The following is a 22,838-nucleotide window of genomic DNA, read 5'->3' as shown; positions in this document are numbered from 1 at the left end:
TGACAGGGTTGCTGCAGGCAGTGTCTATTACGCTGTGGGAGGACTTTTTCAGCACTCTACCTCTACCTCCAGGTCATAAGCCACATTTTTCAATGGCTGCTGCTGAGTTGTGAAGTCATCCAGCAGCCCTGAGCCAGTTGGTCCCAACACAGCTTCATCTGGGGAGGAGGCAGCCTCCACCACTAGGCAGACTTCATCCTCTTCTGCTGTGCTGAGGACACTATGCAGGCCTAAGTCCTGAGTGTCTTTATCAGGCTCAGTATCAGAATGCAGAAACATACAGATTCCAAAATGGCCATTTGACCTCCACAGGCACCATCCTCTGGACCACGCACAGAAGGGCCCCCATAATGAAATCCAGTTGAATACAGGCTGGATACTCGTAAAGAATTCTTGAATGGGTGCTAGACTCCACCTCTGACTCCAGGAGATGGAGTCATCCTGAGGAAACCATGGAGGTCAGTACCTCTCACTTCTGTTAGACAGAATGATGGTCCAGGGATCACTGTGGGAACAAAGTCGTCTTTGGCACCTGCTTCAGTACCAACCAGAGGGACACGAACATTGCTGGTACTGGCAGACAGGAGCTCAGGGTAATGTGCTCTCCTTCACTCAACAAACTTGCTGGAGCCAGAAGTTGCCCAGTGAGAGCAGCAGCACCAGGAGAGACATCAAGTCCCTGGCTGCTGCAAAGGCCTCTGGAATGGCAAACATCAAAGTGTTCCCCTAGTGTCTGTCGATGGTTCTGCAGTGGATCCAATGGTACCTGATTGGAAGGCTGAGCTGATGGAGCAGCTTGCAGAGTGGGGTGGCAGGAACAGCCCAATGGAGGTCGCACTCCACTGCATTCCATCTATTTGTCCTCTGCAGTTCAGGGGAGCATCCCCTCTCAGACTGCTTCTTTGTCAATACTGGTCAAGGGGAACTGTTCTGAGAAACTCATGTAGCTAGAGGAGCAGCCTAGCTAGAAAAGCAGCTTGCACTGAAGCCGAGGTACTCAGTGTTGAGTCTGACCAGCTTGCCTCCAACAGTCATCTGAATGCAGCTTCCATTAGTATGGCCCTTAGGCTAGACTCCCCTTCCTTTTTCGTACAAGGCTTGAAGTTGTGGCAGATCTGGCAGTGCTCTCACACATGAGCTTCCCCCAGACACTTCAGCCAGCTGGAGTGCAGGATTCTCACTGGCATGGGCTTGCTGCAAGAGAGACAGATTTTTAAGCCTCAGGATTGGGACATTTCCAGGCCCAGGGGCAGAGGGTGCTTGGATTCAATGTTCCTTCAGAGCCATACATATCCTATAGATATCAAGGTAATTTTCCAGGTATCTAGACTCTTTCATTGCATATGCACAGTGTAATTCATTAGTTCATATTCATTAATAAGCATGTGATGCTTAGATCAGCTTCCAGCAACCATTACTGGAGCAACAAAATCTTGTTCAAATAATGTTTGGACTTGATTTTTCCTAAAGGTTTGGTGGGTGCTATCCATGCTCTTGGAATAGGCTTTGAATGTCTGAGATTCTCGTCCACTGATCAGAGGCCAGGTTTTAGAGCAGTTACAGCTGAGCTTTGAACAGAAAGTTGGTCTTAATATTAACTACAGCACATCTGTTGCTCTGATACAATATCAAAGTATTGGGAGAGAAGTACAAGTAGTTCCAAAATTTTTACTGGGATGACAATGCTTATCTTCTCCCCAAAAGAGGTAGTCTTAGGAACAGGCAGAACTAAAATAGCAACTTAAATGGGTTATTATGATTAGAACCCATATTGGAATGGCTGGTTATGCAGCATATAACAAGTTCAAGCTCAAGAAGTACAGCACAAAAGTGAACAAACCAGGATTCAGAATCAAGACAGAGCAGCTGAATGATACAGAGATAAGAGCAGGTTGCCAAGTGGAGCTGTCCAACAGATATGCACTTCCAATAAACCTCACCCCAAAAGATGCTACTGTAGTACAAATTTGGGAACACACCAAAACAGGCTCAAAAGAGACCTGCAAAAAACATTGGGAAAGAGGACAAGGCATCACAAAGAATGGATCACAGCAGAAACTCTGAAAAAAGTGAAGGAATGAAATGATAGAAAAGCAGCAGTCAACAGCAGCAAAACAAGAGCAGACAAAGTGGAAGCTCAGAGACTGTGTTCTGAAGCCAACAAAGAAGTTAAAAAGCCTATAAAATGGAACAAGAAGAACTTTGTGGAAAACTTTGCACAACAAGCCAAACAAGCTGCAAGACAGAGAAACATGAAAGACCTGTATGACATCACATGGAAGGGAGCTGGATAACACTGTACAGTGGATCAGCCGGTACAGGAAAAGGAGGGGTGTGTGCTAATAAACCCAAGTGAGTACATGGAAGGTACACTTTGAAGAGTTACTGATCTGTCCTGCCCACATGGAACCTCCCAAGCTACCACCCGCAAATATACCTCTGCAAATTAACAATAAGAAACCTACAAAAGAAGAAATCAGAAAATCCATTGCCCCATATGAAAAGCAGAAAAGCAACTGGTCAAGACAGCATCCCCGCAGAAGCAATAAAGGCAGGTAGTGAGACATCAGTCAACATGACATATAACCTGTTTGGGAAAATTTGGGACACTGCAGAGATCCCACAAGATTGGAAACATGGCTACCTTATCAAGCTTTCAAAGAAAGGCAAGCAGAAAGAATGCAAGAACTGGAGGGGCATCACTCATGGGCCACATACAATCCAGAGGCCACAGGTTGCCCACCACTGCTGTAAAGTCTTTGTACCAACGAACAAGAACATCTCTGTATGATATACTTTAAATGACACATTCCTTGCAGTCTGATTCTGCAACATACTATTTTGCACAAATGTTCCAAAGGAGCAAAGACTGAGCCCAGAGTGTGGGAAAGGGAGATAAGGATACACAGTATGCCTACCTAGCCATCCTATGTTAAGGTCCCTATTCTTCTTCACTTCAAACATTCTACTGACATTCCTCCTCCAGTAAAATGAGGTCCATCTAATACTCCCTGAAAAATAAGCAAACCATGAAAAATCACCCGTGACCCCATCAGCCGGTGAGGACTTTTAAACAAAAATCTCTTCAGAATACAGAAAGGAGCCAGAAGACTTAAACAATGGTTTATACATATGAAAATTAACTCAGAAGACTTTTATTTTTTCTGGATGAAAATATATCCGGAAATCTACATGGGAAAAACTGGCTTACTTGAGTCAAAGTAGCATGATTTTTCCTACATCATTTACATTTGCATATTAATACAATTACGTACTCAAACATATACCTTTGTGTAACCCACACACTTCTTGCGCATGGTGTTCTGTCTCATCTAGTGACATCGAGACTACTCAGAGACTACCAAGTCTTCCCACCAACAAGCGGAGTCTGTCATTGTTACAGATGTGCTACTGAGACATGAAGAAAAAAAACACCATTCCAGTAATTCTGTACCCAATACTGCACGTCAAAGTTCTTCTTCTTAAATTTTTTCTTGTAAAATAGTACATGGGAAGAAACATGCAATTATTTCATTTCTGAAAGGGATAAGGAAGATTTACTTGTGTTGGCATGTGTGTGTCATGTTTTCTGTCAAAATTATCTATCTTCTTAGGGACATTTGGCACACAGAAAAAGCAGATACTTCTGTGAAATATCTCCTCTAAATCAACATACATGACAAATTATCAATACTAGTCAAATTACATCCTACAGAAACTTTATAGTTTATTGGCATTGGGTTACTGGGAATCAGGTTTATGGTATAAAGGAAAATTGTATAATGTAACAGAGAAGGATCCAATTTTAAGACTTATTGTGCAAAATAATGTTTGAACCAAGGATGCGTTCTGACAAAACTATGTATACCTTCAAGAAATATACCCCTTCATCATACAAATACAAATATTTCACATACTGCACCACTTTCCCAAATAGCTGAGTATACTGTTTAATAGGTAAACAAAACAAAACAGCAGTAATATAGGACTTTAAAGACTAACAAAATGATTTATTTGTCAGTCTTTAAAGTGCTCCATGACTGCTGTTTTGTTTTGTTAGAATACAGACTAACAGGACTATCCCTCTGTTACTGGATTGTGTGCCTAAGGTGTTTACTGAAAGACATATGCATCATGATCTTAAATATGAAGGAGCAATGTATACTGATAATAGAAGATCAACAACCACCTTTCATAGACAACTCCAGTACTTTTTAAAAAAGAACTTTTAAGTAGTAAGATCTGAATATTAAATTTTCTGAAAAACCTTAGTCATCATTTTAACTTACATTCTCAAGATTTATCCCAGAAATACCCATCTGAAGTACTAACTGTGCAATATAAGACATGTAACAAACAAACAACTAAATAGAATCCTTATAAACACTACATATAAAAAGGTGAAAAATCTGTGTATACAAATCCTTCTGTTCTGGTGCTAAACGTTAATTCTTAATTATATTTAAATTATCAGGATTAACACTCACTATTAAAAATAGGTGGTGCTTACATCATGCTTTTTCATTGGTAGATCGCATAGCTCTTCATAAAGGAGGTCAGTATCATAATCCCCATTTTACAGATGGGGAAACTGAGGCATGGATAGGCAAAGTGACTTATGTAGGGCCACCAATAATGTCAGTTGTAGAACTTGGAATAAAACCCAGTTCTCCTGAGTTACAGTTCCTAGGTCACAATGCCACCTCTAAATTACAATACTCAGAAAACCAAAACAGGAAGATGTTCTTTAAATATGTTTTAGGACAAAAATATTAGTAAAGTGTAAGCATTAATTATTCCTTTGCTGACGATCCAAACAAAACAGAAAAAATAATGCACTTATACAAAAATACTAAACTGTTTTCATAGCACTGAGTTTATATAAACAAAGTTTTGCTGTTTCTGAGAAGAGTACAAAAATATAATTTGTTCTAAATTAAATTTATTTTCAAATTGTTCCAAAACCACTAGATTAACTCATTTACAAAAAGGAGTATAAGTGCTTTGAACACAAAGCTTGGAAACAAATAATAGGATTTGTGTCTAGATTAGAAGAGATTCAGTTAATCTTAATCTTTTCAGGTGTGGCTATAATTCTTATTTACTGTAACGAATCTCATTCCTGTACACCAATATGTAACAATGGACTGACTGGTGTGCTGCAGTTTGTTATGCTAATAATGAATGTTTATGGTAAATTACAACCCTAAAACTACTTTGTAATGCAAATTCGGCATAAGATTTAGCATTGAGATTGCTATTTCTTTTATAACTATCCTAGTTCTGGCACCTGGCCATTACATGACCAAACTTAAGTCTGACTTCAACATTTTAAAAATCTCCTTCTTCTATATATACATTTATCAGATGAAGGTGGCAACCATGTGATCAACTATGGTCAGCATCCATCTTTGATCCTCTCAACTGCAATCTGCTCATTAATTTTCCTCCCCCAGTATTACACCCAATGTTTCAGATCACTTAGCAGTTTCACACAGGCACAATTTTATATAGATATAGGCTGACATAGATATAGCCTACCGCAAAACTATCTTCATGCTTCCACCATAAATTATAATATTCATCAAAATCACAGTGAGAGAAGATGAGCTAAATAAAGATACAAGAGCATTCTTTTAAAAATAATTGTACCTGCAATATTCCATCTTGCTTTTCGCAATTATACCCAATTATAAAGCTACCCACAGATCCCTTTTCCTGTACCCATCTCTTTCAGTATTTTAAGTTGCCTTTTACATAGTATTATAGTAACTACTACAATATAAAAGCAGTTTGATTGCATCAGTGTTAAGGATACAGGGTCTTTGGATGTTGCTTCCTGGAGGCCTAGTGTTAAAAGGCAACCTATACACAGCATATAAATTCAATAAGAACTGAACCACCACAGCCAATGAGTACAACTGAAACACAAATTCAAGACAAACAGCAGAACCCTTCGATTACAACTGACCAAAGCCAAGAAACTACAATTTCCATACATGAGTTGTGCATTGAGGATCCCTGAGAGATTCCAGATGTGTTACAAGGAGGGTGTTGCTGCATTTCTTTAAATAGAAGAAAGTTTTGTTAAAGACTGTGCTGAAATCCACAAACTCAGGAGAAATACACAAATCCAGTGAAGGGTAGACTAGAAATCAGATCACCCACACCATTTTAACACTAAATTGGAATACAGGCCCAGCAATCCTAGCGCTGATTCAAGACACCACAGCTCTCCCACAACCTTAGTCAGGATATTCCTCAGCAAAAGTCAAGTATTGATTTTCTCACTACAGCACTTAACTATGACATTGAAGTAAAAGCAGCAACTTTTGTTTCTAAATTCTGAAATTCTCCATATCACAATATGCCAGTTCTTGGAAGCCAGCTTGGGATAGCATAAAGATTAATGCATAGCACAAGTAGCTAAAATATAGAAAAGGAATGGTGACGTGTTAACAGAATATTGCTAGTGTTCTTTTCTTCCTCCGAACTGCTCATTTTGATAATCTTTTCCGCATTGTTGTTTCTCCAGTCAATACATACTATGTGTCATCCTCTATTGTTTGCACAGTTAGGGTTTGAACTACTGCAGCTAAGTTTGGAAGAAATTTGACAGTCAAAAAACTGAGAAATGAAAATTTCTCAATGAGCCTTTCATAACATTTCAGCCAAGAATCTGGTAGGTAGGTTTACGACAACTCTTTCTGCTACAGTGATTTACCAATTTTACTAATACAGAGGGGCACACAGAGACTTCTAAGAACATGAGAGCTGACGTCCTGTTAGAGATCAATGGCATTATGAAAACAGCACATGCCAATATCTTTAATCAAGAGATTTTTCCCTTCTTTCTTCAGACTTTTGTCAATTTCATTTGAGAGACTCTTCTTCCTCAGAAATTGCTCTGTTCAGAACAACTATCTCCCTAGTGGAAAAGGACTTTGAGATGACTAAACTAGTTATGACTGTACTCAAGTCATGCAAATGACCACTGTGCACCTTTAAGTGTGACCATTTTGCTTGACACACCAGAGAACTGATCAGCAAAGTTCAGGGTTAAAAAGCATAACCTGTTACAGCTTGAGTTAAAGAGCTAAGGTGCTAGATAGGGGCCTTAACAAATTAAGATCCTCCGTGGGTCAGCACAGAAGGTGACCTGTAACACCCACTCACTAGTAAATGCCAAAAACACAAAGAAATCTAATATTGCACATTTAATATTGTAGCATTAGTTTACAAGCAGCCTGAGTTTTCTATGATCTGGTGCAGAATTTGAACTTTTGAGAGATGCCATTTTTAACATCTCTAGGACTGTACCAAGTGGCCCTCCCAGAGACAGCTGCATCTTCCCTGTAATTTGGAAATTGAAGGGATTATCACGGAAACTGTTCCTAAAGACGAAAATGGTTTCATTTTTTAACACAAAACCTACTTAATATCTTAAAAAGAGGATAAACTGAACATATTTTAAAGATTATATGCACATATGAAAAACTTCAAAAGAAACAAGAGTGAGGTAGTGACATGAATACAGGAATGGGATTTGAAAATGCTAAAATTACTGTCCCAATTTACAAAACAGTAGTATATTGTGTGTTTATTTAAAGTTACACTTGTGCAAGCCATGGAAAATGAACCAGTAACCAAAAGTCTCTCAACCCAGACCCACACGAAGGAAGGACTCATGTCCAAGTAAATGGCAGAACATTCATGTTATTTACTTTTGATAAGTGCTTAAAACACTCAAGTGTACTGTCCTTACTGATCCTTTCATAATTTCTAAGCTTCCATGACCGGCAGCATGCATACAGTCAACAGTCCACAACCATTAACCTGTATTACAGACAAACGTGTCAGAAGAAGAGGTATATTACTCAGTGCAAGAAGTGCAAATTTACCTCTCATCCAAAAGTGAGGAAGTATACACAATGACAAGAAACCAAACAGATCCAGGGAAACAGCAAACACAGATAAAAATGAAAATAAAACAACAACAACAAAACTACTATAAATTAGAAATCATACTTATGTTTGTGGTATATGCACGGATCTATGTAAACTTTCAAAACAATTGATGGTAAATAGCTACTTGACAGAGAACTAGAGGTTATGGAGTAATGATTCCTAATCTTCAGGAAAGCTTCTCCAGCAGGGGAAACAAAAAAAAGTAAGAAGAAGATTTAAAAGTAACACACCTACTTCATGGACAGAGTGAGGAAGCTCCACCCATAGTGTAAAGGCAGTAGGTTTAGAAATTGTTTTAACCTCAAGAACCATATTGCTTTGACAGGTATTTTTCCTTCTCACCCAGGAGCATATGAATAAGAACATAGCATAATTGTAACAAAAAACACAAAACTTTGGAGTTTGGTAGGATTGAAAATTACATGCTATGCAAAAAGCAGAAAATCTATGAAAAGACACAGAATTCCCAGACATTGGTGGGGCCAGCACAATGGAACCATAACATTTTGTTCCAAGTTATGAACATTTCAGACTTACAAATAACCTCCATTCCTGAGGCACTCAACTCTGAGGTTCTACTGTAAACACAAACCCACCAGTTACTCTGCAAAACATTAACTGAAAAAAATTCAGTAAACTCTTGTTTAACAGGTATTTGAGTAACTACAGTTCTTAAATAACCAGCATAACTCAGAGCCAAGTGGCTCTGCTTAGTTGAGACTGGGCGGGACCATGGAAAGAGCAGAGGAGCCTGCTGGCTGCACTCTCACACAGCAGACTCCTCTGCTCTCTCTGTCCCCGTTCCCCAGTGGAGTAGCTGTTTCTGGTGTGGGCTCCGCACTGAACTGCCTGCTCTTAAAACTGGGGACTGGGGAAGCCCACTCCAGAGTTGGACACAGCTACCTTGCAGTCCCACCCCTTCCTCCACCCCACACCACCTCATCCCCACTCCCCACGGTGGGGCTCCGCTTTGGAGGGCTCTGCAGAGCCCTGGGGGTGGGAGATGACAGCTGTAAACCTGCCTCCTCCTGCCCAGGCCCATGCCCCAGCCTGTGGCTCTCTTCCAACCGAGCACATGAGCAATGCCCAACCCCTTGTGGGTTGCAGGGGATCCTGCCCAGCGAAGCATGTGACTACTGCCAGCAGGCTCCTCTGGACTCCTACCCAGCATGAGTACTGAACTCTAGTATACAGAATATTTGATTATCTGGCAACCTCCCGGTCCCATGGATGCTGGATAGCAAAGAATTTACTGTACTACTTTTTCTGAGTCTAACAGTCTCAAAGGTGTACTAAGACATTTGGAGATGGTTGGTGTAATAGTGAAAATAAACACACCTACACTTTGAAAACAAAAAGCAGTCAAGTAGCACTTTAAAGACTAGCAAAATGGTTTATTAGGTGAGCTTTCGTGGGACAGACCCACTTCTTCAGACCATAGCCAGACCAGAACAGACTCAATATTTAAAGCACAGAGAACCAAAAACACTTTGGGTTAACAACCAGGGCAGGGAGGGAAATTAGCTTAAAATATACAAGCAATCTCTAAACAGTCGTTACCATGAAGAACTCAGAGGATGGATGAGTACCAGATGACTGAAGAAGGATAAACAGAGCACCCTCTATAAAAAAAGGAAAAGAAAAAAGAACAAAGAGTTTCTGGAGAATTATAGACCAGTCAGCCTAACTTCAATACCTAGAAAGATACTGGAACAAACTAAACTATCAATTTCTAGACAGCTTTTATTGGTCCAACTTCTGTTCGTGAGGAGAAGCTTTCAAGCTACACAAAGGTCTTCTTCAGGTCACTCTAACTATGTTGGCACCAACACAGCTACAACAACATTGCAACCTGTTGTAAGCACCTAGTGCAGGGGTCTGGAACCAAAATAATGAGAAGAGCCATTTTTTCCAAATTTGGTTACAAAACCAATACTTCAAGAGCTGCAATGCATGTGAACACGAGACAGTCCTTAATAAATAACGTCAAACCATACTTTTGTAATCCTTATTTTAAGAACAGTGCACAATGATTTGTAATGTGATACATGTTCATGGCAAGACATCCACAAACTTTTTACATATGCCATTTCCTCACACTTTACATGTGGGTTGGGAGCAGAGGGGCTCAGTTCCTGTCCCCGGGTGAGAGAGCAGCTCCTCAGGGCCAAAGGAAGGGAGGAAAGTTTGCCAAAAGTTTGCCTGGGATGTTCCCCACCATGGTGGGGCAGGGAGCCAGGCAGGGAAGAGGACCGGTATGCTCTTACTAAGCTGCAGTGGCAGCAGCAGGCCGGACCTGTCCTCCAAGGAGCCAGATAGCAGGAGAGGCAGCTGGTGAGGCCGCCAGAGCTACACTGAGCAGGCCCTAGGAGGTGGGGGGTGCTGCCCAGCTCTAAGGGTTTCCAAATTTAGCTGTGCTCTGCAGGTTGGGGATCAAGCATTCAACACAACCAGGAACTAGAGACAGTAGATTCAGGCATGTGCTCCCCCCGCACCCAGGCCACCATGGGCTCCCGTAAGCTCTGTGAATAAACCTTGCCCAGGAGGTGCTTGTTGCCCTTGGGAGATGCAGGCAGAGGGGGCAGCGGTGGCTTCACGGGAGTCCCATCTTAGAGACTCAGCAGCACCAATTCACCCTCCATCCCCCATGCCCATTCCACCTTTCCCTTCCCTCTCAAACCCTGGATCTGCCTGCCTTACCTGGCATGCTGCCCTGCTGCTGACCTGCACCAGGTAGAGGGAAGAAAAAAAAAACCAGAACCAGTCAACATGGAAGATGCAGGTGGGCAGGGGAAGGAGGACACAGAACCACCCTCTCTAAAGCTCCCCTCCACGGCCAGACCATTTTCTCCTGGGACCCAAACAGAGTCATTGTAGCTCCACATGCTGCTGCCACTGACTTCCCTGTAGTTCCCTGCCCTGCCTCCACTGAAACAATAGAACTAAACTCAGTTGGTTTAACTGCCAGATCCCTGCCAACACCCTGTCAGCCGTTAAACCACCTGAACTTAGTTCTATTGTTTCAGCAGAAGCAGGGAGTGAGCTGCAGAGAAGAGAGTGGTGGCAGCATCTAGAGCTGCAAATGACTCCTTAAAGAGCCACAAGCAGCTCTGGAACCAAAGGTTGCTGACTCCTGACCCCGTGGATATCAGATTATAAGTAATAGTCAACATGGATTTGTCAAAAACAAGTCATGTCAAGCCACCTATATTTTAACTCCTTTCCTCAGGTTTCTGGCCTAGCAGATAGCAGAAGCTGTAGATATAATATTGACTATATTAAGGCTTTTGACAATCTCATGACGTTCTCATAAGCAAACAAGGGAAATGTGCTGTAGGTGAAATTACTACAAGAGGGGTGCAAAAATCTTGAACGGCCGTAATCAAAGAGCAGTTATCAGTGGTTCGATCTCCAACTGGAAGCTATACATCATAGGATTTCATAAGGATCAGTCCTATGTCTGGTACTATACAATATTTTCACTACTGAATTGGCTAATCGAGTTGATAGTATGCTTATAAAAATTTGTGGATGACAGGAAGTTGAGAGAGGCTGCAAGCACTCTGGAAGACAGGATTAGAATTAACAATGACCTTGACAAACTGAAGAACTGGTCTGAATTTAACAAGATAAATACAATAAAGCTAAGTGCATAGTAGTGCTCTTCAGAAGAAAAACAGTGCATCACAAATTGAATATGCCTCACAACACAGTTGCAGAAATGGCTAATATTCTGGGGTGTATTAACAGAAGTAACATTGGTAAGACATAGGAGGTAATTATCACACTCTACACAGCTCTGATGAGGCCTCTACTGGAATATATATGTGCAAAACTCCTTGAGAAAGATATGTAGGATGGTCTGTACCCTTAGTCTTGCTCCTTTTACAAGAATATGATAAATTTGTAAAAAAGATACTTCCTATGTTACCATTTCAAATTTTCTAATTTGCTGATCATTACTATTCTGGCAAAATATGTGTGGCAACAGTACGTGTAACACTGTAAATTGCTACTGTATAACATTGGTGATATATGCTCCAGGTTTAGAAAAGCAGGCAAACGCCAATTCCTCAAAGACATACTGATGCCTCCTCTACATGTCAACCAAATCAAATAACTATTACCTCAGGTGATCATTCCTCATCAAGAAAAAGGGTATGACAGAAATCTGCCTTTTCGCTAAGAAACCGCTGGAGGTTCACATTCCCCCAGGCCTTCTGGCCTCTCCATATCCCTAATAATTGTTGTTGCTTCTTTCTGAAGCTTTTCTCATTATTTTGAAGGGTGACATCATCTGCACGCAGTATTTAAGAGGTGGGCATACCATGGATTTATACAGAGGAAACACACTCATCCCTCCCTCTACAAGCACAATTGGTTCCCAAATTTCTGTTTGTAAGCAAAAACTTGTAAGAGCAACATTAAATTCCCATTAAAACAGATGCAGAAGTCTCCAGTTCATTCCAAGTGCTTGCAACTTGACATAAACCAGTTGAGTTTAGGTACTTTTCTGATGTATTAGAATAGTTTGGCACCAGAAACAGGATGCAGTGTATGAATGTAGAGCACAGATTCCCAATCTATGGGTCCCATTAGATTTGTTAAAGGTCGCTGGCTCGGCAGTCCCCAGCTGCATACGGCTGTTAAAGAAGCCATTTGCAGTTTCCGAACACTGCTGCCTCAGGCAGATATCTAACAATAGAGATATCTCCAGCAGCTCTCTCTATAAGTACAGATAGCAATTATGCCTAGGTGCTGAAAACCTTAACACTTGAGTTAATTGATTTTAACTGTTACTTGCTGGGAGCAGTAACGGAGAGTAAGCCGTGCTAGTCGATACACTAGCAAAACAAAAAGCAGTCAAGTAGCACTTTAAAGACTAGCAAAATAGTTTATTAGGTGAGCTTTCGTGGGACAGACCCACTGTGGGTCTGTCCCACGAAAGCTCACCTAATAAACTATTTTGCTAGTCTTTAAAGTGCTACTTGACTGCTTTTTGTTTTGCTGGGAGCAGGAGGGCTATGGGAGCCACCCAGCTGGAGTTAAGAGGTTGCAGGTGGAAGAGGAGGAGTGTCTAAGGCTGGGGCCATTTAGGGATGTGGGTGAGGGGTCTAAGACTGGGGGGATTTGGGGCTGCTGAGGGCTGTAACCCTGGGGGCAGTGTAAGGCTGCAGGGGGAATCTAAGGCTGAGGGCAGTATGGGGCTGCTATGGGGCTCTAAGGCTGGGGGTGGTTTGGGACCTGGGGGGGGGTGTTAAACCTGGTGGAGGGTGAGGTCTGCGGGGCGGGTGGGAGGTGGGGACTAACACGGTAAACCCTCAAGTTACGCAGGGGTTGTTCCTGCATAACTCCAATTTTCCTTCAAGGGCAGGGGAGCCAGGAACCACCAGGGCTGGTCAGTTTCCTGGCTCCCAGAGTGGCAGGAGCTAGGAATCAGGGGCAGGCTGGTTCCAGTCCCACCATGGCTTTGTGGGACCTGGAAACTGATCAGCTCATAGCTGGTTAGTTTCACATTCAGGCAGTGGAAGGAACCAGGCTAACAGTCTTCTCTCTCTAGTCACCCAGCAACAGGTCTGTCAGACACCTGCATGTCTGAGGGAAGGAAGGGAGAAGGTTCCAGCCACAGGGCTGCGGCTCTCCCCTCCCCACAGCCAGGGACTCCACAGCTGGCTCAGCTCCAGGTGCAGGTCTCCCCACCCTCCGGCCAGCGACCCCACGGCTTGCCCATATAAGCAGGGGAAGTTCACTCATTTAGTGAACAAAGGTACGTATGTGTGTCCCTTTTTTAGCAAGTACTCATAAGTAAAGTACTTGTTAAATGAGGGATGAGTGTATAATATTTTCTGTCTTTTTGACTCTTTCTTAATGAGTCCCAAGATTCTGTTCACTTTTTTGACTGCCACTGCACATTGAGTGGCTGTTTTCAGAGAAATATCCACAATGACTCCAAAATCTCTTTCTTGCATGGTAAAAGTTAATTTAGACCCTTATCACCCTCATTTATATCTAGCTGGGATTATGTTTTCCAATGTTGCATTACTTTGTGGTTATCAGCATTACACTTCATCTGACCATTTGTTACCCAGCCACTCAGTTTAGAGAGATCCTTTTGCAGGACCTGGCAATCTTCACTGGACTTCCAATGATATTGCAGGAAATTGCCATATCTGCCACACAGGAAATCTAATGCTTTGCTATCTGTCTGCCTGTGTTTTGAGGGTACCTGAGAATACAGATGTATAGATTCGGAAAAAGTCTTTGCCTTCTTCGTTAGAAGAAAGTAAGATCACGTTGTTCAATACATTCACCACTCACCACATGTGGCAAATAGGACACTGTTGTGGCAAATATAGATGTGGCCAAACCACAGCTCTTAAGCCACATGCAGCTCTTGGGGCCTTTAAATGTGGCTCCTCCTGAGGGTGGTATGCAGAGAGTGCCGTCTACCCATTCTATGTACGTGCCTCACTGCTTGGTGGGAGATGAACCAGCAACCCAGGTGGCAGCCCCAGCAACAGCTCCAGCAGAGACTCTGGCAGCTCTGGTGAGTCACCAGCATTGATTTAGAATAGAGGTCCTGGGGGTCCTGGCTCCGGGGGAGAGAATTCAGTTAGAATGGGGCAGGGAGGTGGGAGGGCCTGGCTCTGGGGGACAGGGAGGGCATTTATTTAGAGCGGGGGGCTGGGAGTGCAAATAATGTGGCAAATATGGAAAGAAGACAACCACAAGTGTGGCAATCTTTGAATTCCTATTGGACACCACTGAAGTAAGGGATGCAGCTACGCCCAAATGCAGAGGTATTCGAAGTGTAGGACACGCCCCCAGGCGGGTGCTGAGGGCTATCTGAGGTGGGGAGGGAGCATGGGGCATAAATAGGCCCAGCCCTAATAGGAGGTGAGGAGGAAACACCTCCCAAGCCTTCCCCCAACCCCAGCTCTGCTCCAGTCCAGCCAGCAGCAGCATCCATGGCTCCATGCACACCTGGTTTGACAAGACTGGGAGTGGAGCTGCTCCTAACCGCAGGCCCAGCCACCAACCCTCCACCACAGCCTGGCTGAAGCTCCACTCCCATGATTGCCCCCCTAACTCCATCCATGTTTCCCATCTACTCCCCAAACCACAGCCCATCTCTGGCCAGAGAGAGAGGGAGGGTGGGGAGTACAATGGGAAAAATGGGGAGTACAATGCTCAAAAGTTTGGTGACCAGTGCCCTAATGTAGAGTAAACATACACATCCTTCACATTTTCACGCTTAGTAGAAGGTTAAAAGTGTTGTTCACACACGGGAAAATCCTCTTTAGTCTCAGTATATGTCACTACAATTAAAAGAGAAAGAAAAGAAACAATTCTCTGTCTCGCTCCTAACCTCACTGCTTTCACTCCAACCGCTAGGAAGGGGTTTCTTTAACTATTGTCAGACTCTTGTTTACTTTGGGGTGGTTTACGCAGGGTAGAAGAAATAAACCCTATATATTTTCTGGGACTGTTTGAAAATCTTTGCTGAAAAAGGAAACCACTTTATAACATTAATTTTTCCATAGATAAAGGCCTCTTTTCCCCTAATCAGGTCACTGATTAAAGACCTGGGTCAAACTATGTTAGGGTTATATTAAGTTCCCCTGACCAAAAACAGTCAGGAAAGCAGCAAGAAAGTAACTTTTTGCAGCTAATCACATTTATCATCATGTTCATGAGAGGAGGAATACCTGGGCCCAGGTCCAATCTGTTACTATTCTGACAAAAGTCTCTTAAGGATGCTTTTGGCGTACAGAAAATGTCTACATTAAAATGTATATAGGCACATTATTCTGGCTGTAGCATCTCTCTAACTACCTTTGATGTATTTTGTTTCCATTTGTCTGTTATTAAATGGCCTGTTTGTAAAACTGCAACACTCTTTGTTGTGGAACGTCAGTAATAATCAAATGGAAGAGCCAATTATAACTGTGCAGTGTTTTCTTAAGTCTCTGTAAATACAGTTTGATGGCTTTTTTACCACTGATACAAATTAACAGTTCTGTAGCCTTAGTTGTACCCATATTCTGGCCAGTCAGGGACCACATAAATCACTCTCATGTATTAGTTATCCTAAAAGTAGAAGTGATCCCACATGAGGCAGGTTTGTATCACACACAGACCACACTGAAACAGGCAAGCCCCACATAATGCCAGCTCAGCTCTGTGGAATGCTCCTCCACAATCCATCACATAAAAGACTGAGGAATGTCAACCCTGTCGGCTGGGAAGAGACAAGACTGGGTCCCAACAGTTCCACCCACCTGTCTACTGCTAGCTATAGCATCCATAGGGAAAGACAATGAGGCACCCAGTATTTGATGCTAAAATATTAATAGTTATATCCCACAAAAATCCATATTTTCATGTCAAAGATTAACCTGTTCATCTGAGAGTTGAAAACTTACAAAATGATTGTAAACACTACAACTACCCCACCGATTAACTTCATTTTTAATCAGCAATATTATACTGTGTCTAAATCAAAGAAACTCAGTATACTTACTCACCACATTAGATACTAATAGAAACAAATACTTTCAGATTATTAGAAAACGGATATAACATTTAGCTTTTCCCCACTGTATTTATCACAATATACATAAAATAAAACACACTTTCCTTCTTGACAGCCAAAATATTAAGAAAAGAAGAAAAAAAGACAATTGTGAAGATATTTCGTGATTTGGTAGATTAAACATGTAAAAAGTATAGTCTTGCTGCATTTTGCTACATGCTTTCCTTTAAAGCTCAGCCTGAAGAAACATTCTGTTGTGTTCATCCCCCACAGGGCAATTCCAGTTCTCTGTCTATAGACAACAACTTTTATTTTTGCAATATTTTCTCACTCTTACAGAGTAGATATTCTAAAAGTCAAGCGCTGACATTTTCTGGCAGATTCTCACTCCTTTTCAACGACATCACCACTCTGATAATTTTACTCCACTCCAGATGAAGAACAAATAGCAGCACCACATGAAGCATCCTGAAGAATTTTGTTGTAAGGGTACTATATACGAAGCACACAAACTCAAGGTGATTCAATTTAGCGAGATTCAGAGTAGCTCTTAACAGACTCAGAGCTGTCTGAATTTATGCCGCCAATTGACATATACCATTGCACTCTGCCGAGAAAGTGTTGATAAAAGGTCAATGGTTGCCCCTGCATATAACTATCTCGGCCTTACACACACACAGTAGTGCTTTCTGTGACCAACACAGAACCGTATACTTTTGACAGCAAACTTTTTCCGTCCTTTGTTGTTTGTTTGTTTTCCTTCCCTTCACTATCCATGTCATTCACACTACCCTAGTTGCTAACGTAACCACATTCTCTTAGAAAGTAACAGCACGTAACCTTCGCATTTCAGATGCTGCCATTACTCACATATACATGCACACCTACATGGGCCTCATCCTACATCATGGACTGAGAGAGGTTTCATTTACTTTAATAATAGTATTGACACAGCATAAAGTTAAAAGTGCATAAATCTTTACAGGATAGGGGAGGAGGCACCCATCTTTCAGTGAGACCCAAAAACCTACGTTCTGCATTTATTCATAGTTCCACCAACTTCAATGAGACTTTGTACAACCACAAAGATCTGACTTTCCTGCAGGATCAGTGCCTCATCTATGGGGAACGTATGTGAGCAACCCTGAAGCTAAAGTGATTACCACAAAAGAGGGAAAGTGGAGTTTTACAACCTAATATGGCAACCAAACTGAATAATTAAATTAATTTAAATTGCATTCCCTGGATCCCAGTCTAATGCCTCAAGTTACTAATTAAAGGCAGATTACACAAATCATAGTACTCTCCTGGTAGCAAGTAGGTACCTACTTTAAAGGCCCAAAAGTACTTGAGACAGTATGTTTCCCATCCATGAAATTTCCTTCTTAACCCTGACAAGCAAGTACCAACTTCCTGTAATATCAAAAGTAAGCAAAAGCTTAAAATTTAAACAAGTTACAGAGCTAAGATCTTCCAAAAACAACAAATGTGATAAGGCAACAGGAAAACATGTTCTTGATCAAAAAACAAAAACCTTTCAACCTCTTGCACATAAAATGGTTCAGAATTAAAAAATATATATATATATACAGAAAATAAGGAGTTGAGGGGACACATTTCATAGACGGCTGAATTGTTCTTTGCTAGATTAGCTTTTGTTATAGTTTCTTCATTTCTTTCTTAACTGAAAGAATCTCTGAATTCCTTTGCAATGAACTGCAAGATGTTGACTCTGTAGTCACTGCTGCTAATGTGTCTTCAGCATGGATATTTAGTACAGTCACCAGTTTCATATATTCGTACGCTAACTTTTGCAAACAGAAAACATATTAATTTGGTCATATAGATTGAAATACTCTATCCAATAGCTCTATGGTTTCAGCCCTAAATATACTTACAAACAATAAATTTAACTATGCAAATAAAGTTGTACCATGTAAGATGGAGCCATGAGGAAAAATTCCCTAAGTACAAATAAACTACTCTCAATCAAAAAAGATGTAATCCACCAGCAACAAAACTACTTTCCTTCAACTATTCCCTTCTCTCAAACTATCCTCTCCGCATGAAAAACAGATGACTTTTGCAGCATTCCTGAACAACAATAAACTGCATCTCTAATAGACCATGGGAATGAGACAGAGCCACATGGGAAGACACTACAAAGAAACACACCTCAGTGGCTATACTTTTTTAAATAAACGGATACGTTACAGTTACTGAATACAACTGTTTAAGATTTTTATGCCAGTTTTTTTATGAAAAACTTTGCACATCAGACATGAAAGCAAATTTATCTATATTGGTATTCCTTCTTCAGGCAACCTAATATTGTTGTGAAAGAATGCTGCAGACACAAAATACTGCACACTAGGATACTGCAAACAGACTAAATAAATATGCAAGTCTGGGCACAAAAGTATGAACAATGGATGCAATGGTGTGAGCACATTTCCATTATTTCCAGTACAATAAGTTATGAATGGTCGAATGGATAAAAGTACTTTGTCTTCTCTGTAAAAAGCAACTTGCTTCTGTCAAGCTTTGAAAATAAACACTGTAATATTAAACAAAAGGATATGTTTCCCTACTGAATTTAATTAAATAAGTATGCATATCAAAACACATAACTTCTTCTTAAAATGTTTTAAAAGTATGTATTTTAAAATCTAAGATGACATGCTTAAAGTATTTTGAAACTATATTTATTAAATACACTTTAATAAACAAAAAGGAAAAGTTTGCCATATTTAAAGAAATGTTGTATGATTTACACCAAGACTTAAAGAAATACCATCAACTTAAAAACATGACCTTGTCTGAATTTTTGACCTATTACACCTAAGAGCCTGATAATGGAAATATTAGAGAGAAAGTGTTTACTTGCTCTTTCAGTTTATTTTGTGTCTCTGAAAGCAAGCAGAATGCCTCATCATTTTCACTGATTTCCCCTCTGTAGTCTGCAAAACCTGTTATGTGGGTCTTTCACACTCCACCAGGAGAGGGAGAAAAATATTGTTTTGAAAATGTGGGGTTGCCAATTTAGGTGGGTTTACTAGTGGGAGAGGTGGAGGGAGCCAAAGGCAGATGTAGTCACTTTGCCAAGTTTACTAAATTTCAGGCTGACTAATGATTATACCAGAATTCCAAGTGAAAAAAGGAACTCAGGTCCACCTCTACAAAGTTTGTCACTTTTCACAACTTCCTGGAAGGAATATTTCTGCCTGGCGTTCTTCACGCTTAGTTGTGGTTCTACAACTACAGACCTCAGAAGGGCTGTTGACAGGGAGCAATTCAATTAGCCTCAATTGACACAGAGGTCACCTGCCAATTCCCCCGGCTGAAATTCTGCACCAGCTCATTCCACCAACCCCTGGCTACTCTTACATCCATCTGTGCTGCACAGAGTGGCGCCTGCCACTTGTCTTCGCCTCCGTTTTCACGCCCTTCGGTTTGTCCCCCCAACGGTTTTTAAAAGCCAAATACCCGGCCGGCGCCGAAGCGCTGTTGAGCCTGGTGACAGCGTGGGACGGAGAACTGTGGCGTTAGAGCTGTGCGATCGCGTTCCTGCCGGCAGCAGAAAAAGCGCCCCCTGTCCTCTGCTCGGGAAGGAGGACGCCGACACGCTGCCCGCTGGCCGCGTTCCCGGGCTGCCAAGTGGAAAGTTTCCTCCGCCAGCGGCAGGGCGCGCTCCGATGGATGGCACAGCGGGCCCGGTCTGCATGGCGGCTGAGCCCGGAGGGCAGCGAGCCGCGCCGGTGTCCGGAGCTAGACCGGCACCACTAGCGCACGAGCGGGCGCACGGGGAGGCGAGCGGCTCTCTCCGCCTGGGGCCCAGTGGCCCGGGTGGGAGCCGGGCGCGCAGCGGAGTTTGGGGCGGGAGCTCCGCCTCTGGGGCCGCTCTTACCTTCTGGTCCACGATGGAGCAGGCCATTTCCCGGACGTGCGCCAGGCTGAGCTCCCCCGACGAGTCCGGCAGCAGCAGCACCGGCTCCCGGCTCAGCCCGATCTGGAGGTGGAAGGAGATGCCGCCGCTGGGAGCGGCCCCCGCCGCCGGCTGCACCGGGCTGGGCGGCCGGATCACCGGAGGGGCGCTCATGGAAAACTTCCCGCAGGAGCAGAGGCGGAGAGAGAGCGGAGTGAAAAGTTGCTGGGAGCCCCGGCGCGGCGCGGATCCCCCCGCCCAGCGCCTGGGCAGCCCGGGCGGCGCTCCCGGGTGAAAATGGCGGGGGAGGGGAGGCTGCAGACAGGAAAAGGCGGCGAGACGCCCAGAGCGAGTGGGAAGCCCAGCCCAGCCCAGCCCGCCGCCGAGGGGCCGCTGCCGCTGCCGCCGCCGCCGTCTCTAGAGGCGACCGCCAGCGCGCAGCTAACCCAGCGGGAGGGAGGAGGCGGCGCCGCCCAGAGCCCCCACACGGCGGCGGCCGGAGCAGCAGCCGGCCGGGGACCTGCATATCCTGCGCTGCCCGCCTCCCGCTAGCCCCGGCCCGCGCCTGTCTCCCTTCGGACCCGGACCCCGCGCCTCGGCCCGCGCTCCCGGCGCCCCGCCCCCTGCAGCCTGGGTGCAGCTGGTACCTTCAGAGCCGCCTTCATCCCGGCCGTCGGTGCCGCGCTGCCCGCAGGCAGAGCGCGCGGGAAGCCGGCCCGGCTTGGCTGTGGTCTGCGGGGCGCGCTGGAGGGGGAGCCCTGCGGGGGAGGCGTGAAAGCCGGCGCTCAGCCCGGTCCCCTGCTCCGGGCGCCTCTGGCACGCGGTGCCTCCAGCTGAGCGGGGCGCGCTGCCATTCCCCGCGGGGGCGGCAGGCAGGGAGGGAGGGGAGCTGCCTCCGCCGCGGTGCCACTTGCTCAGGGCGCTCTCTGGCGGGGGGCGGGGATCCAGCCCTTTGCCTCAGATAACTTCCCTCTGCGGGACCAGCTGCTCAGCCCAGCGGACGGGCTTTGCACGCGGTATCTCTTCGTCTGCCGCCGGACAGCCAGGCCAATGGCAGGTGAGGCTTCGCCTGCCCTGCCAGTACTGAGCTCCCTGGGGAAAGTCGCGGGGGGAGTGAAGTCTCAATAGCAATGGAGCCTCTCGACTTATTCGCAGGGCCCCCAGACGGGAGGGCGAGGCGTGTACTGGTAGGCGTTCGGCGGGCACAGCCCATCGGACATTTCCCAAAGTTGTGGGTTTTTTTTTCCTTTGTAAACAAGTTGTCAGTGTTTAAGCTACAGCTGGGTGCTGGGTTGTGGTGGATGTGTTCTCAGGGCCCTAGTTACCTAGGACTGCAGTTTACATAACTGGGTTTTATTTATGCTTAGGAATTTTACACATCCACACACACACACCTGGCTGATTGTTAGCCATAAAGTGGACTCACTGTATTCCTCTCCAGATAGTCTTCAGATTATTTCCATTTTTATTTCTGTCTTCTACCTAATACTCTGCACGGTTGAGTAACTGTACGTGGCGATTTTAACGTGTTTATCAGACAGTTTACTAGGTCACATCATATTTCTTTTTGTATTTAAAAGCTAAAATTTGCAGTTTAGTTTTAAATAACCATTTCCATGCATAGCCTTGTATTTTGGCTTTACTGTTGCTAAGATCATTTTGCTAGGTCTACACTTTTGCCTCTTTTGATATACATTGCATGTATATGAGTTGCTCTTCTGCCTTTTTACATCCACTATCATGGGTACATCATTACAAGAAATAGTGTTAATGTTTTATAACAGTTCCTGATGTCTTATTTCATTGTCCTCCTAGGTGGTGACCCCTTTTAAACACAGTTTATTTTCAGTCCGCTGATATCCATCCAGAACCCGCTTTCAAATAGAGGTAGATGCTATGTTAGTTACCCAGAAGCTGTCCTTGAATCTTTTGTTCAATCAAGTTCCAGCAATATCACAAATCCTTGGTACTTATTTACTGTAGAGGCATCAATATCATATCTGGGTCAGCTGCTTCAAACAGTATCCAGTAGTTCAGCTTTTAATACCCTATATGACAGCAAACAAAACATCTTCTCTAGCTTCAGGGGCTTTCAAAATCGGGGTCATTTCGAAAGGCCCTCAGCTGCATGGGTGGCGTGCATTTCAAAACCAGCACTTTCAAAGTGCGCGCAGCTGCCATTATGCTAATGAGATATTGCATATTCATAGCAGCACCTCATTAGCATTTACTGAAGTGGCTCATTACCATGCCCCCTCGGTGAATAGTCTTGTTTTTCATGTAAGCCTGGATTGTGGTTGGTCCTGCCAGGACATGTGGCCAGGCCACATGATGCTGGAACACTTTTTGGATCTTGTACTTTTCCACTCATTTTCAGAAAAGCTTAAACTGAACGCAAAGCATCCTCAC

General features: G+C 43.6%; 1 protein-coding gene across 2 annotated transcripts in view; it reads right to left on the bottom strand.

Annotated features, from left to right (window-relative positions):
- PRKD1 (protein kinase D1) overlaps positions 1-21,372 on the bottom strand; it is a 225,965-nt gene extending 204,593 nt beyond the window's left edge. Inside the window, exons 1-2 of one of the 2 annotated variants that reach the window (XM_074996914.1) lie at positions 21,077-21,372; positions 20,412-20,609 (exon numbers count right to left, since the gene is read on the bottom strand). In XM_074996914.1, the coding sequence (XP_074853015.1) occupies positions 20,412-20,609; positions 21,077-21,094 (216 nt within the window). In that variant the 5' untranslated portion in view covers positions 21,095-21,372. Of the gene's footprint in view, positions 1-3,287; positions 3,356-20,411; positions 20,610-21,076 lie in introns of those variants that run through there. The other variant, XM_074996915.1, reaches the window with a different exon arrangement.
- Positions 21,373-22,838: the final 1,466 nt, after the last annotated feature.

Source organism: Carettochelys insculpta, chromosome 6, assembly GCF_033958435.1.
Source record: "Carettochelys insculpta isolate YL-2023 chromosome 6, ASM3395843v1, whole genome shotgun sequence".
Classification (NCBI taxonomy): domain Eukaryota; kingdom Metazoa; phylum Chordata; order Testudines; family Carettochelyidae; genus Carettochelys; species Carettochelys insculpta.
Note: the sequence above shows the minus strand (reverse complement) of the source record. Positions and strands in the feature narration are given on the sequence as shown.